This window comes from Lates calcarifer, linkage group LG6, assembly GCF_001640805.2.
Source record: "Lates calcarifer isolate ASB-BC8 linkage group LG6, TLL_Latcal_v3, whole genome shotgun sequence".
In the NCBI taxonomy this organism is placed as follows: domain Eukaryota; kingdom Metazoa; phylum Chordata; class Actinopteri; family Centropomidae; genus Lates; species Lates calcarifer.
In genome coordinates this window covers 18,685,707-18,700,450 of record NC_066838.1, presented here as the reverse complement: position 1 = coordinate 18,700,450, position 14,744 = coordinate 18,685,707, and the positions used below count along the sequence as shown (strand labels likewise).

Below are 14,744 nucleotides of genomic sequence, written 5' to 3'. Positions count from 1 at the left end.
TTTGTAATGTATGGGATGGTGGGGGCTCCTTGGTTTCGTCAGTAGCAGCCATCTGGCTCTTCTTCTCCTCTGTCTTAGGCAATATCATACAGTAGAGAGACTGGCCCTTGAGAGGCCCTCCCTTTTCCGCCTGTCAAGGACAGCTGACTACGGAGCAGAGTGAATGAAAGTAGTCTCTTGGGCTTTAAACATAACATCCTCTGCTCTCAGCAGTAGTAGATTAATGTGGAGTCAGTCATGTTTCGCAAGACGTTTTTGATCTGTTACATCAAGGTCGACTGGGATGTGTTCAGGTAAAGGATAACTGTTAGCTGATAATTGAGGAAGATAAGGGCAACATTAATATGAGATATGTTTTGATAGAAAATATTCTTAAATGCTACCTAAACAGTTTAGTCTGTTAATTGGACTATTTACTCTTCAATTACGTTTCTTAATCACACTGTCTTTATATCTGAACTTAATGGAATATATGTAACCAGTGTCAGCTCTGCTTGCCTTGAAAATTCACAGGAAAACTATTTCGACACGTTTTGATTGTTCCCCTTTTCTCCTTCCCATTTAGGTCAAGATTATCTCATATGGACGTAGTGATTCGTCGGTGTCCTTTCCTTACAGTTGCACCCAGTGTCTTCCTGCAGCTGGCTGCAAAGTCATCTCTGGTGAACTATGCCCAAAAGTGCCCTGTGATGATGGACCTGGCCTCCAGACCTCTGGCCAGAGCTCTGTCTTCATCATCCTCTGCATTTAAAGGTACTTCAGCAAATGATGGTCAGTTATAAGACGAATATTAGAACTGTTAGATCAATACAATTAATGGTGATTTAAATGCACATGATATTTTTTTCTTTCTTTTTTTTAAATTTGTGGAATGATTATAATTTAGGAATTTACTCCTGTCTTGTATAGATCAAAAACATGAAGTCAAGTTACCACCAGGACGCACCACACCACCTGCTGGCCAGGATGTAGGCTCTAAATGCCCATTCCTGGCTGCAGAGATGGTGCAGAAAAATAACAGGGTAGTAAGAAAGGTCAGCGTGGAGCTGCAGGAGGACATACAGGAAATGCACTCTTTCCATACAGGTAAGTAACCGCACAAGCACACCACACCTGTAACTGGATACTCATGCAGTAAGACAGTTATGTAAATTGTGAAAGGTCATTGTTTTGAGCACACATTCTAGTGTTACTTAAAGTGCATAGCCAATAAATGTCATGCGTTGATTTAGAGATTATTAACAGTGTGCATCTTTGTTAATCAGGGAAAACCGGTGTGGATGTATCAGTTGTGGATCTTATCGAGGCAGACAAGGCCAACAGAGGGGCACCAAAAAGCTTTTTCAAGCCAGTGTCTTCCAAAGTGTCTCACCTGTTAAAGGATAATCTTCCTGAAGGTAAGAAATTCCTCTTACTGAGCAATAATTCATTGTATACGAGAATTTTTTTGAAGCTTACAAAACTCTCCTTCTGTTTTCCTGTATCAGTTGTCACATTCCAGTATGACACATTTTTTGAAAAGAAGATTGAAAGCAAGAAGACAGATCACACATACAGGGTTTTTAAAATGGTGAACAGGCGTGCCCCCTCGTTCCCCATGGCGGATGACTACTCAGAGTCTTTTCATTTAAAGAGAGACGTGTCTGTGTGGTGCAGCAATGACTACCTTGGCATGAGCCGTCACCCGAAAGTCACCCAAGCTATCATGTGAGTAGGCACGCAGATAATTGATTGATTACCCCGATCAGTATCAGTAAATTCATTCATTTTTTTTTATTATTATTATCTTCAAGTGAGACTGTGCGAAAGCATGGTGCTGGTGCAGGAGGCACACGAAACATATCAGGGACGAGCAAATTCCACGTGGAACTTGAACAGGAGCTAGCTGACCTGCACAGCAAGGATGCAGCGCTGCTGTTCACTTCCTGCTTTGTAGCTAATGACTCCACATTGTTTACACTGGCAAAAATGCTACCAGGTACATAAAATAAAGCTTGGTAATATTATAACATGACTAAACTGAATCTGATGTAGACTGAAATTTATACCAGGCATTTTAAGAGTCAACACTTTCTTTCTTTTGTTTATTCATTCAGGTTGTGAAATCTACTCTGACGCTGGCAACCATGCCTCAATGATTCAGGGTATAAGAAACAGCGGAGTCAAGAAGTTTATCTTCCGTCACAATGACGTCAACCACTTAAGAGAGCTGCTTGAGAAGTCAGACCCCTCAACTCCAAAGATTGTTGCCTTTGAGACAGTGCATTCCATGGACGGTAAGTACACAGCCCTGCCAAGTGTGTTTACAAAGCCTTTCACAGCAAGCATCACATCCCTATATTTGATATACAACGAAATTAAATGAAATAAGGCTGATGAACACTGTGTTCTCCACAGGGGCTGTGTGCCCACTAGAGGAAATGTGTGATGTTGCCCACAAGTTTGGGGCTCTTACCTTTGTGGATGAAGTGCACGCTGTGGGGTTGTATGGGCCCAGAGGAGGTGGGATTGGAGACAGAGACAGAGTCATGCACAAGATGGACATCATCTCCGGAACCCTTGGTAAGTGAAAGCCTCCCTACTGATTGGAAACGTTTCACAACACTCTTGTCTGCTGCATATGCGCCCTCTCTGACTTGTTATGGGTTTTGTTTCCAAGGCAAGGCATTTGGCTGTGTGGGCGGTTACATTGCCAGCACCAGCGCTCTGGTGGACACAGTGCGCTCCTACGCTGCAGGCTTCATCTTCACCACTTCCCTGCCCCCCATGCTGCTCGCAGGGGCAAGGGAATCCATCAAGATTCTGAAAACTGAAGAGGGCCAGGTGCTCAGGAGGAAACATCAGAGGAGTGTCAAGCTGCTCAGGCAGATGCTGATGGACTCGGGCCTTCCGGTGGTCCACTGCCCAAGTCATATTATCCCTGTCCGGGTAAGAAAAGAAATAAGTTATCCATCTGTGACAATTCCCAGCCATTCAGGTCATGGTATATTATTAGGTACAGAGGCAGTCAGTGCAATAAATCCTTAAATGGTGTGTGGTATGCTGTCATTTTCACAGACACTTTGAAATGTGAATCTTAATATATGGTGTATCTGTGTGGCAGGTTGCAGATGCAGAGAAAAACACTGAGATCTGTGACATCATGATGTCTCGCTACAACATCTACGTCCAGGCAATCAACTACCCCACCGTAGCGAAAGGAGAGGAGCTGCTGCGCATCGCCCCCACACCACACCACACTCCGCAGATGATGTACTATTTTGTTGGTGCGTCCACCATAAATTTGATAAAATTACAACCCATTAGTCACAGTAAATTGGATAGCGTGCCAAGAATTTTCTGATAATTTAACTGGTCGTTTCCTTACCTGTTTGTGTTCCTCTTCTTTGTCTCCACAGACCGGCTGGTGAAGACATGGAGGGAGGTGGGTTTAGAGCTGAGGCCACACTCCTCAGCAGAGTGTAACTTCTGCCAGCAGCCTCTTCACTTCGAGCTGATGAGCGAGAGAGAGAAGTCTTACTTCACAGGCCTCAGTCACACTGATATCAGCAGTGGCCTGATATCAAGTAAAGCACCAAGTCCTAACTCCACTGAAGCTATTTATTTTATTTATATTAAATATATTGCTGTGTATAACTTGCTCTGTGTCATCAGTAAATGTATATGAGTAAAGTGTTCATTTACTCTCCTGTTTTCATTGTTAGAGGTTGATTTATATATGAAATAAACATAATTTCCATCATGAAAGTTAGGAATACAGCCATGTTTGACACACTCATGTATCACATGTGGCATTATTCATGAATCAAACAACTGGTAAGTTAGCAGTTGGCTAAAAATAATTTCAGAAGGTGAAGCATTTGTAAATGAAAATGCATAATTTACATCAGTAAGCTGAGTAAGATGCCACTATTAACAAAGAAATACACAGCATTTGACTGAGGATTTTTATACAGGATTCAGTTTTAGAACACCTAAACATAAGAACTAGAAACATAACAACTTGAAGGAAACCTGATAGAAGTTTAGGGTGTTTTACCATCTGTATTTGTTTGACTTTGTGTTTCTCACCTCTCCTCTGAACTGCACTTTGTTTCCTCTGGTTTGGACTCAGGAAATGCAAAACCAGTCACTTCCTATTTGAATTCCTTTTATGGTCAAAGTCCCTGGGAATGTGCCAAGTGTGGTATAGATGAGGGGGGAGGTTGGGAGAGGTTAGAGGAATATATATATCGATTTCAGGCAGTCTGAGATCTTGTGTGTTTTTTTAAAACAAGTTTAGTAATGTTTTTACTGTATAACAGTTATTCATTGGGTAATGGATAAAATCACTGCTGTAAGTTAATGAGTTGTTTAATTGTCACTTCCTTGAGTGGGAGGAGCTGTGGACTATCTAAAGAGGAGTGGGAGCTTCCCCCAGGTAAGTTTCTCTGTTCAGTCAAGAGGTGTGAGCAGGACACAGTGGCTGTCTACTGCTAGGGGCCCCAAACTAGAAATGAGCATAGCCTGATGCACAGTTGTTTTCTCGTTGGTTACCACTGATAATTTTCCTATTGTTGAGAGGGAAGTTCCAGTTATTTTTCTTTTTGTTTTGTTTTTTCATTTTTCCTCAGTTTAGTGTCCTCAGATGGCCTCTGAGCTGCACTGTATATAAGCTGCACTAATTCACTGCTGTACAAAAGAAAAGGGAAAAATAAAGAACTTAGGCTGTGGAACAAATTAAAGGCCACTCCTTTTTGCCTTCACTGTTCGACCAACCTTACACATTGCATATATAGTGACCATCAGTGGAGGGATATTGTGTTTCCTTTCATGGGGTAGTAAAGCGCTGACCTGAACTGACCTGAACTGAAAGCTACCATAGCTACATATGTACTCACATAAAACATCTTACAAAATGTGTAGGGGTTTAGGTGAACAGTTGTACTTATTTTCTGCAAATGTGCACATTACATGTTGCACAATACCCGATCTAATCCAAATAATCTAGCTAGACATTTCATGCTAGAATAATCTTCAAGTATGTGACTGAGATAATAGATGGGATGACATTTCACACACTCTCTCATACCCAGTTATACAGTCAACACACAGTATCTCAGATCACTAATATAGTGCATCCACGTCTTTGTGGGCTCATATAGTTTTATCCTTATACATTTATGATGACATCCAGGATATTTGATACACAAACTTGTACAGTATATGTGAAGTATTTCATAGCATGCAGTGCCCCTGGCAAAGAAGATTAACTCTCATATCTGTCATAATCTGTTGTGGAATGTAAAATTGCATCTCTCTGTAGATATATAGATATATATACCTCAAATATCAGTCACAAGGCGGTGCAGCACCTTGTACTGCTTAGGTCAAGGGTGCTGTAGGATTCAGGTCATGTTGTCTTACAAATTTAGCAATAAAATAAACATTAAACTGCAACAAGTAGATTTACCATGAAAATCATATTGTTTAAATATATTGTCCTGTTTTGATTTTCTTACTGAAAAAAGCAGCGAGCAAAAAGTCAAAGATCGAGTAGTGCTGTTCCTGTTTAATCAGCTTAAGGGCAGATTTGTGGTCATTGGGTCATTTCATTCATGAAATGCATTTGATGGGATTCTTGGTTTCACCACACAGCGGCACACTGAGTCTCCTGTTTGCTAACCGAGAGGCTTTGACGTCAGACACCTCCTCCCTTTGCAGATGACTCATAGCTGGTGCAGCAGCTTTCGTGATGAACCACTAGATGGTATCAGAGGAGAACAGGATATTGTGTTTCCCATCCAGATAACATGGGTGATCATTTTGGTTGTAATAAAATGCAGCAAATACACCTCACAGCATATGACAGTCGTAGCAGAAATGCAAAATCTGATGTTATGGAGCATTTTAAACCAACTGAACTGTCAGATTTATCTGACTTTAATGTAGCAACCTGGTTATTTTATGTGGCTTTTTCATATAAGATAGTGTTAACATTTTTATTGACTTTCATTTTGTATCCTGTGGCCTATGATCATCATGTTTAGATAAGATTAGTTCAATAAATATCCCCTCATGCGCACATATAAGAAAAACGTCAATGGAGAGGAAGCTCTCCTCCCATTTGTCTCATCTCTGAATGCTTCCCACCCTACACCTGCACATGACAGGAGTGTGTTTGTGTGCCCACTGGGTATGCGTGAAAACAAAGCAGCACTTAACATGCAAAACCTGGGATTCTGTAAACCAAAGACCTTTTCCTCTCTCCCTCTGAGAGAATTACCATGAGCTCACGTTTAGAGCACATTATGTAACGTGTAAAGTGTTGGTGGAAGTGGAGCAGTCAGGTGACCACTACTATCATGCAAGTCCAGCCAGCTCAGAATATCAATCTTTGATGTCCTGTATTTTCATTTCACACCCCTGGTACATGTTGTGTTGATTTAGATGAATTTGATTTTAAATTTTGAGATATATTCATTATACAGACGGTTCTACATGACAGCTACAGGTCGCTCTTAGATTTGATTATAACAAGGTCATCCTTCCCCCTAAATCAGGTCTTGCTTCACATACAGTAAATGTAGAACAAAATGCCAGTGAGGTGTTGTTGGGAGGAAAAACTCCTTCATGTGTTGTTTGACATCATAAAAATGTCACACATTATTTCCCTCATCCATCACTGTCTTTTATAGAGGCAGACTGCCCAGTCCCGTATTGCATAATGTCTGAGGGCAGATCCAACACCTCTACACTTCCTGGAGGAGAGTTCAACTGCAACAGCAATCATGTGGGTATGAAGGGCTGCAGGGTTTGTGTGTGTGTGTGTGTGTGTGTGTGTGTATTTGTGTGAGTGTGTTGGTTTTCAAGCTCTTCTTGATATTATGAGATAGTTGGCTGTGGGAGGCAGGTGCTGAAATGGTGGTGTAATATAGTGTGGCGATAATATGGTGCCTGTTGTTGTGTGTCTGATCAATCTATGGTTGAGCGCATTTGTGTGTGTGTGTGTGTGTGTGTGTGTGTGTGTGTGTGTGTGTGTGTGTGTGCAGGTTTAGCTGTATCCCTCATTCTGTGTTAATCCTGATGCTCTGCACATCTGTGTCTCCCCCCACTCACGTGTGCAGACAGATGAGCGGCATGGCTGGATTCCCGCTGCACGCATCTCTCTCTCTCTCTCTCTCTCCCTCTCTCACTCCCTCTCTTATCCCTCCTCATTCACCATTCTCTTGCATTATTATACACATCAGTAGTGAACCATGGGAATGTTGTGATTGCATTCTAAGAAAAGACTCTAATGCACAGCAACACGCTTGTGAATTTCCTACTGCAGCCACCATATACTGTATGCACAGTAAGGAGGAAAAAAAGATACACTTTACCTCTGAAATAAGATTCAAATTGAGGAAGAGAGCAGTTTCAAGGGTGTGTCCTGGCTGATAATGAACATTATCATGATGAAAGATAAAAAAAACATACTTCCGTAGTGAAATCTTCCACCACTATCCTGCAACAAAATGCATTACCAACTCAAAGTAAAGACAGAACGAAGGACAGTGAAGTTTCCTCCCCCAGGAAGAAAACTAATGGCTCCAGCCCATTTGTCAGTGTTTGTGTTCTAAATGGAGGGTGTGATTTTATTGTAAATACTGGACTGCATTTGTAATCTTATGTAACAAATAGTTATTGTTATATAACTAGTATTGTTCTATAAAGTTACACACTGTGTTGGTATTCATAGTATTTGGCGTCAGCTTGAATACAGTATATCATAGGGTTTCTGTTTTAAAATGGCATCACACAACAAATAGTTCAAGAGGATTCTGTTGTGAATATTATTATTATTCATATTATTATTATTATGTGCAATAAAACATAATCCCATCTCATCTGTTGCATCTGTCAAAAATGTCTACCCTCCAAAAAGTAATTCATACAAGTTACAACACATTACTGTTACAGTAACTCAGACACACCTTGAACCAAACATAAGAATATTAACATGATACATCAAGAAATAATAAGTCACACAAGGTCACTACAAGGTTATCTGATAGCCTACAACAGAATTAATTTAGTCCCCCAGGAAAATGTAGGAATCATATTTAATGATTGTTAGTGATAACAGTCCCCTTAAAAGTCACAATATACGCTCCATAATATCACAAACACTTGCTCAGAAAAGTGATGACAATATCAAGGTGAATGACAAAAATATGATTGACAAAATTATTCCATTGGGACCTACTCTCACTGCAAACTTTGAGATATTTCTGCTATGACTTTAAATCATAAGGAATAAACTCCTCCCTCTTGAGTTGCTCTACTGTCAACTAAAAGAAAAAAAACCTCCCCGTGCATCGGAATGGTAAAACGAGAATGTGCATGGAGGACACTGGGTACGGTGTGGAGTAGTTGAAGTTGATGAAGAGATTGCCGGCTCTAAAACATCCATATTTAAACTTGTGCCTCGTGAATTAAAGTGTAAATAGGTCTCCATTAGTCCTGGGGCAGGTCAGACTCACTGATGGAAACAGAGAAGAGGAAAAGAGGGAAATCTCTTCGCTCAGACAGAAGCGCCATGCACTGGCGGGGCAACATTTAACGCTTCTTTTTTCTCTCTTTTTTCTCGGGTGAAATGTAGTTTAATCATCGTGTGATGGATCATGTAGTAAGTGTTTGCGCTTGCATGTAGAATGATATTGTGTCCGATATGTCTAATGTGACGCCGAGTAAAAACGTGGAATGGCTGCAACTCGAGTTAGTGTCCGGAGGCACTTCTCTGCTCCTGCTGGACTGCCGTTCACATGAGCTTTATGAATCATCCCACATAGAGACCGCCATAAACCTGGTCATACCGGGGCTGATGCTGCGGAGGTTTAAAAAGGGCAACATACCTATCCGGACTATTATCCCCAACCATGAGGATAAAGAGAAGTTCATAAGACGGTGCAAGACGGACACGGTCGTCCTTTACGATGAGTGCACCTTGGACTGGCAGGACAGCGGAGCTCCGACGTCGGTTTTGGGTCTACTTCTTCAAAAACTCTGGGAGGACGGCTGCAAAGCGTATTACTTGGAAGGTACGGTGTCGAATTTATCGAATTAATCAAAGGAACAATGTAATTATACTTAAACGTAAAACGCTAGATAACGCTAGTTAGTTGTTATGCATGCGATGGAGTTTATAACGTCACAAGTCTAACAGACGTCGCTTTAACGTTACATTCAAATGTTCGAAGTATGTATCAAGGTACTTTTGACAAAGTGTCAGTTACATTTTGTATCTTAATAAACAAAATACACTTTCACAATCAAATGGAGCACAAGTTGTAATGTTAAGGGCTTTTAAACTTTCAAATGTCTACTTTTTAATTTGAACAGCCATGCTGTAACGTTTTTGTTGTTGTGTTTCTAACGTTACAAACGTTAACGTTACTTAAGATCCCAACGTTCACCCTGTGTTGTCGCGGGTGTGCGGATTGTAGGATGTTCAAAAGTTTGTGTGTTGTGTGTGTCACTGAGATTCTCAATTAAAATTCCAAAATGGCTGCGCCATGTTTTGCTCTAGCAGAAACAGGCATGCATTTCATGAATGGTTTTCTTGGGGGGGAACCTGAGCTACTTCTTTACAGCGCTGTTTCAATACCCAACAGTCTTTTATCATTAAAAATATGACAAAAGACATTTTTAAAATAAATTTAGTGACTGTTTTCTTTAATAATAATGTAACATCTAGATGTAACTTTGTTATGTTGTGTTTTGGCTTCTGTCCAGGTGGATTTGTAAAGTTCCACACAGAGTACCCAGAACACTGTGAGACCCTCATTGACAGCTCCTGTCCCAGTTCCTCTCCTCCGCTCTCCGTCCTGGGCTTTGGAAATCTGCGGATCAGCTCAGACTGTTCAGATGGGGAGTCTGACCGAGAGCCTAGCAGCGCCACCGAGTCTGAGGAGAGCCCCATCCCCAGCAATCAGCCTGCCTTCCCTGTCCAGATCCTGCCCTACCTTTACCTGGGCTGCGCCAAAGACTCCACTAACCTAGACGTGCTGGGCCAGTACAACATAAAGTACATCCTGAACGTCACACCCAATCTCCCCAACATGTTTGAGCATGACGGCCACTTCAGGTACAAACAGATTCCCATTTCGGACCACTGGAGTCAGAACCTGTCCCAGTTCTTCCCAGAGGCCATATCATTTATAGGTGAGTAGGTCAATAACTGGTTTTGTGAAACATAAAACCTATAGACACACTCCCACACACTCTTAGTGTGTATGTGCTTAGTTTGTTTTGTCATAAGGAGTGTTTTGTACAGTAAGCCCTTGTGGGCTGGGTATGATGTAATAAATGAAACTTAAATCAGAATATTAATTAAATAATTGTTTGCTAATTATTTGTAATAATAATGTTATAGTCAATACTTCCACAATAATAATTTGTTGAAACCAGTGTGTGAATGAGTTTGAAGGACAGGTGGGAGTTTCTGTATTGTTTTCATAAGCAAATTGTGGTTTATACAGCAAGACGTGATAAACGCTCCCTTGCTAACCACTTGTGTAGGCTGCCATCAGCTGTTGTACAACAGTGTCAATGAACTGCACTTATACAGAACAACAACATATTAATCTTCAAAGTGAACACATGTTTTTGCTGTTGTTGTTTTTTGTTGCTTTTGGCAGCACTACGACGTTATGTTTTCGATTTCACTTTTTGATTCGCTGTCTCTCACCACAGCTGCACCTGAAACCACAGCTCTTGACTTGTTTGTTTGGTGGTAGCTGGGCCTGTGTCATGAATTTGTTTCCAGAGGTTTAGAAGTAGAATGAGGAAGGAAATGCTGTTTCCACTCTCTGGGGTTTTGTGTGATTGCAGAATCGCAAGTAAGTGTTAGGGTTAGGGTTAAGCTGACAGTTGTTTGTGAATGTCTGTAACTAACAGGATATTAGTGTTTTTTAGGTTACAATGTCTTAACAAGAATTTGAGCGTCTCAGTTGACAGCAGAACCTAGCAGTACTATTGTTGTGCCAACGACAGGGTTACTGTCAACCACAGGCCAGAATCACTTTGGAAACTACCTGTAAACATTGTAGTACAGGAAATATCAATGAAATTATTAACAGGCTTTGAACTGCAAGGGGATGTTCACTGTACTTGAATAGTTGTCCTTGGATAACTCTCTGCTGACTGTAGTTTTCCTCTCCTCGTTCAGATGAGGCTCGATCAAAGCAGTGTGGCATCCTGGTCCACTGCTTGGCCGGCATCAGTCGCTCAGTCACAGTCACCGTGGCCTACCTGATGCAGAGACTCAACCTTTCTCTCAACGACGCTTATGACTTCGTCAAGAGGAAGAAGTCCAACATTTCCCCGAACTTCAACTTCATGGGTCAGCTTCTGGACTTTGAGAGGACGCTGGGGCTTCACAGTCCCTGTGACAACCGCTCTACCAGCGAGGAACAGCTCTTCTTCACCACACCAACCAATCACAACGTCTTCCAGCTGGACACACTGGAGTCAACATGAGGATCAATCAGAAAGCTTTTTTGTTTCGTTTTTTTTTTTTTTTTTTTTTTTTTTGTCGTTGTTGTTTCCTGTGGTGTCTGAGGTTTTCTGAACCTGTCAGATGCCTAATTAGCTGACACAGGCAGTAAGTCATTTACACAATTTCTGCACCAAAAGGAACTATAGTGATTTGTTAAAGGAACAGCGCCCATATGCAGAGAACATGCTCCATTAGATCAAGTCTCAATGCCTTAATATCTAACACAAGGATGAATTTTGCTATCCACCAACACATGGCATTAATGAATGGTCATGTACAGCCACAATAGCAGGACATTTCATAACTTTTCTATTAAATCTAGGATTGTTGTTTGACTGTTACTTGTTATTCACCAGCTGTAAAGTGGATGTTAATGTATTTCTTTGTATTAGTCATGATTATTGCCTTGATGGTATAAAAGGAGTCTCTTTTGCCAATCAGAATGTTTTCTGTGGACCAATCTGAGATGTTACAATGGTACTTTAGCAGAGGAAAATAAGCTACTACAGTGATCCGGCTTTGAATTATCATCCAGTTTAATGACTGTTTGTGGTTCTCTTGCAGAAGAATGAGGTGACCATTGAGTGCAGCTTTTCTTTTGCTTTTAGTCAGAATACCATAACTAATATCTTGTAAACACTGGGGTGTTAGGTAAGTGGCCACATGTTGCATAATATCAAATTCTACAGAAACCCTCCTGTACATTCCATTGCCTATAACTGCATTATTTGCATGTGATTATGTTCTACCAAGGACATTGCTTTGTAACATTTAGGTCATATTGCCTATTATTGTTGAGGCCTTGACCGTACCTTAAAATGAAACTGAACTAGATGACGAGGTGTAGTGTATAGGAGTGATATTTGGCCACCAGTGAAAGAACAACATGTAAGTAATGAGTGTGTAAAGGAATGGATGTCCACCTTATTATTTTACTCTTGACAGTCTTCAGCCTGCAGCTACTTCCTTCCGTGGCACAATAATGTTTTAAGGGAAATGCGATGTGTAATTAGCTGTTCTCTATTGCCAGTCTCGTCTCAGAACAAATGAGTGAGTTCAATGTATGAAGAGGGCATGAAAGGAAACGAGTTTGACTAATGTGTTCTTACCTCACAGAGAGACATTTTCAGGGATTTTTATACAAGGCATCTGTAGCTCGTCATGGCCTCTTAAAGTGCATCTAAGGGCTGTTTTGTTTGGTATGTTTGTAAAGATGTACATAAAAATGTGGTTGTTATAGGGACATTTTCTCAAAATCATGAAGAATGCGAAAGTGATCCTATTTTGACCCTCATGTAAAGTATATGTAAAACTAAATGTCCAAGACATTCTGTACAAGTTTATACAACAAATATATTGTATATTTTTACTTGAATATTTTTGTGTGTGTCTTTGTTCACACTTTGTGCGTCGTGTGGTTGAGTCAGGGCCAAAGAGTGTGAGTAGTGTGTGTCTATGCTGTCCACTCCCAAGGCTGTAGGTGTGGTCAGATGTCTGTTTTCTGTCCACTCTGATGCTTGGCTTCCTGTCTCCCACAGGCTTTTTGACACAAAGACGAGTGACAGGGCCAGATCTGTCAGTACCACAGTGCAGCCACACCCACCACCAGTCAGTCAAGGAAGAGGAAGATGACACAGCATGTACTCTACCGCAGATACAGCATTTCCGACCGCTCTCCTCTGTGACTTGGGGAGTGATTAAATTTAATAAAAACATTGCACAATAGCCATTTGAAACGTATTAGTCAAACTTTTTGTTGTTGTTGTTTATTAGGATATTAACATTTATTAGCAAAAATGCAATATCCTGTGAAGCTATGAATGTATTTTGGTTTTAAAAAGAGGAAATGAAAGCTTACTAATATCTACACATCTTTGCTCACATTTAGAGACATCATAATTTATCTGCTGCACTTTTACAAGTCTCATGATACACTTTAGGAGGGAAGTTTTAACACCAAAATGAATTTGTAAATCTGCAGAAAGCAGCAAACTAGTTGTACGCGTTCACAAGGCAAATCAGAATAGGTACATAAATACCTTATTGCTAGTGGTAGAAATCAGTTGCGCTTGCTTTTCTTTCTCACCCAACAATTATTTCCAAATTTGTTGGCTAAGTTGCCCGAAGAAGAAATATGTGTTCTTCTCTGTGCTCTCTTGGCCTCACGTTTCACTCCAGCTCCCTGAACACTCAATTGGTTTGGTATTATTTCTACTTTGTCTGGGAGATTTATTCATATGTTCTTCGCCAGATGACAGAAAGATGATGCAGTGAATTCCCTTCCCTGAAGAAATTATCTCATGAGCTGGAGCCAAAGCTTTCCAAGTCAGAAAAAAAAGTGGTGGTGGGGGAAATGTTCTGTAGTTGATCTGTGCTGCAGTTCACAGCCCAATAACTGTCACTCTGTGGGATTTAATGACTTAAATACGGCACTAAAACTGTTTTAGTTCCAGCTTCTGGGCTGAGATGACTGAGAATATTGTAGTGGGCTAAAAGTAAATTCCTCACCTAAAATCTTCAACTTTCACAGCAGAACATGATGAGACTTGCCTAGCAACACCTCACAGTTGTGATAATAAAAGCTGTTGAGTGATGGGTTTTCCAGCATGACTGAACTTGGCTAGCCACATACCTGCAGGGTAAACCTATGATTAGGTCTGAAAAGACACCCACGATAAGGCAATGGGTGGCTGTAATGCATGAATGATAGGAGTACAGCCCCTGGGGATAATGTTAGTGAGCACTATAAATCAACGAGGTCTTATCTGTAACTGGCACAGTACATCTACGGGATATCGACAGTACTATACAAGAGTAATAAGTAATGATTTATATATTTGCACACATTCAAATACCACTTTTTATTGCTGCTGCATTGTAGAGGCTTCAAACACTTATCTTCAGATATATAATGTGACTGTTCATGTGTGGGATTCCCATTGCAGCTGCTCCTTGGTGCTTTTTGGCACCAGTCACTCCATGCTGATTGTCTCACCTGAGAATTAAGCATAGCCTTTTGGATTCTGTAATTATAAATCATCTCATGTGCTGCTGCCAACTTCAAAGGCAATCTGTGGGGTCTTGACAGCTCATGTTTTCCCCTGTTACCAAGTTACTGAAGAAAATCAGTAGGAAACTCCTGCCTGCTTATGTAAATAGAAATTACAGAGACTATTGTGAACTGCAACTGAGAACTTTTAAGATAAAAAATTATAATTTCCAT

The 14,744-nt window shown here is 40.8% G+C and overlaps 3 protein-coding genes across 6 annotated transcripts in view; all 3 read left to right on the top strand.

Annotated features, from left to right (window-relative positions):
- Nucleotides 1-14,744, top strand: part of cnbpa (CCHC-type zinc finger, nucleic acid binding protein a) — a 144,716-nt gene that overhangs the window by 35,442 nt on the left and 94,530 nt on the right. The gene's annotated exons all lie outside the window — the stretch shown is intronic.
- Nucleotides 126-3,679, top strand: LOC108900180 (5-aminolevulinate synthase, non-specific, mitochondrial). Its single transcript, XM_018701095.2, has 11 exons — nucleotides 126-293; nucleotides 566-753; nucleotides 910-1,086; nucleotides 1,266-1,397; nucleotides 1,488-1,707; nucleotides 1,794-1,978; nucleotides 2,097-2,276; nucleotides 2,398-2,562; nucleotides 2,660-2,928; nucleotides 3,104-3,266; nucleotides 3,399-3,679. Exons 1-11 carry the CDS (start codon nucleotides 238-240, stop codon nucleotides 3,665-3,667), a joined length of 2,004 nt encoding a protein of 667 aa, XP_018556611.1. The 5' UTR covers nucleotides 126-237; the 3' UTR covers nucleotides 3,668-3,679.
- LOC108900200 (dual specificity protein phosphatase 7) lies at nucleotides 8,318-12,896 on the top strand. The gene is made up of 3 exons (XM_018701122.2): nucleotides 8,318-9,062; nucleotides 9,757-10,185; nucleotides 11,192-12,896. The coding sequence occupies exons 1-3, from the start codon at nucleotides 8,693-8,695 to the stop codon at nucleotides 11,500-11,502; spliced, it is 1,110 nt and encodes a 369-aa protein (XP_018556638.1). The 5' UTR covers nucleotides 8,318-8,692; the 3' UTR covers nucleotides 11,503-12,896.

Bases quoted from the DNA above. Each gene is read 5' to 3' on its own strand.
- LOC108900200 (XM_018701122.2), top strand. From the start codon at position 8,693: ATGTCTAATGTGACGCCGAGTAAAAACGTGGAATGGCTGCAACTCGAG. The intron at 9,063-9,756 runs GTACGGTGTCGA...GCTTCTGTCCAG, and splicing joins CAAAGCGTATTACTTGGAAG to GTGGATTTGTAAAGTTCCAC. The intron at 10,186-11,191 runs GTGAGTAGGTCA...CTCCTCGTTCAG, and splicing joins AGAGGCCATATCATTTATAG to ATGAGGCTCGATCAAAGCAG.
- LOC108900180 (XM_018701095.2), top strand. From the start codon at position 238: ATGTTTCGCAAGACGTTTTTGATCTGTTACATCAAGGTCGACTGGGAT. The intron at 294-565 runs GTAAAGGATAAC...CTTCCCATTTAG, and splicing joins GTCGACTGGGATGTGTTCAG to GTCAAGATTATCTCATATGG. The intron at 1,398-1,487 runs GTAAGAAATTCC...TTCCTGTATCAG, and splicing joins AAAGGATAATCTTCCTGAAG to TTGTCACATTCCAGTATGAC.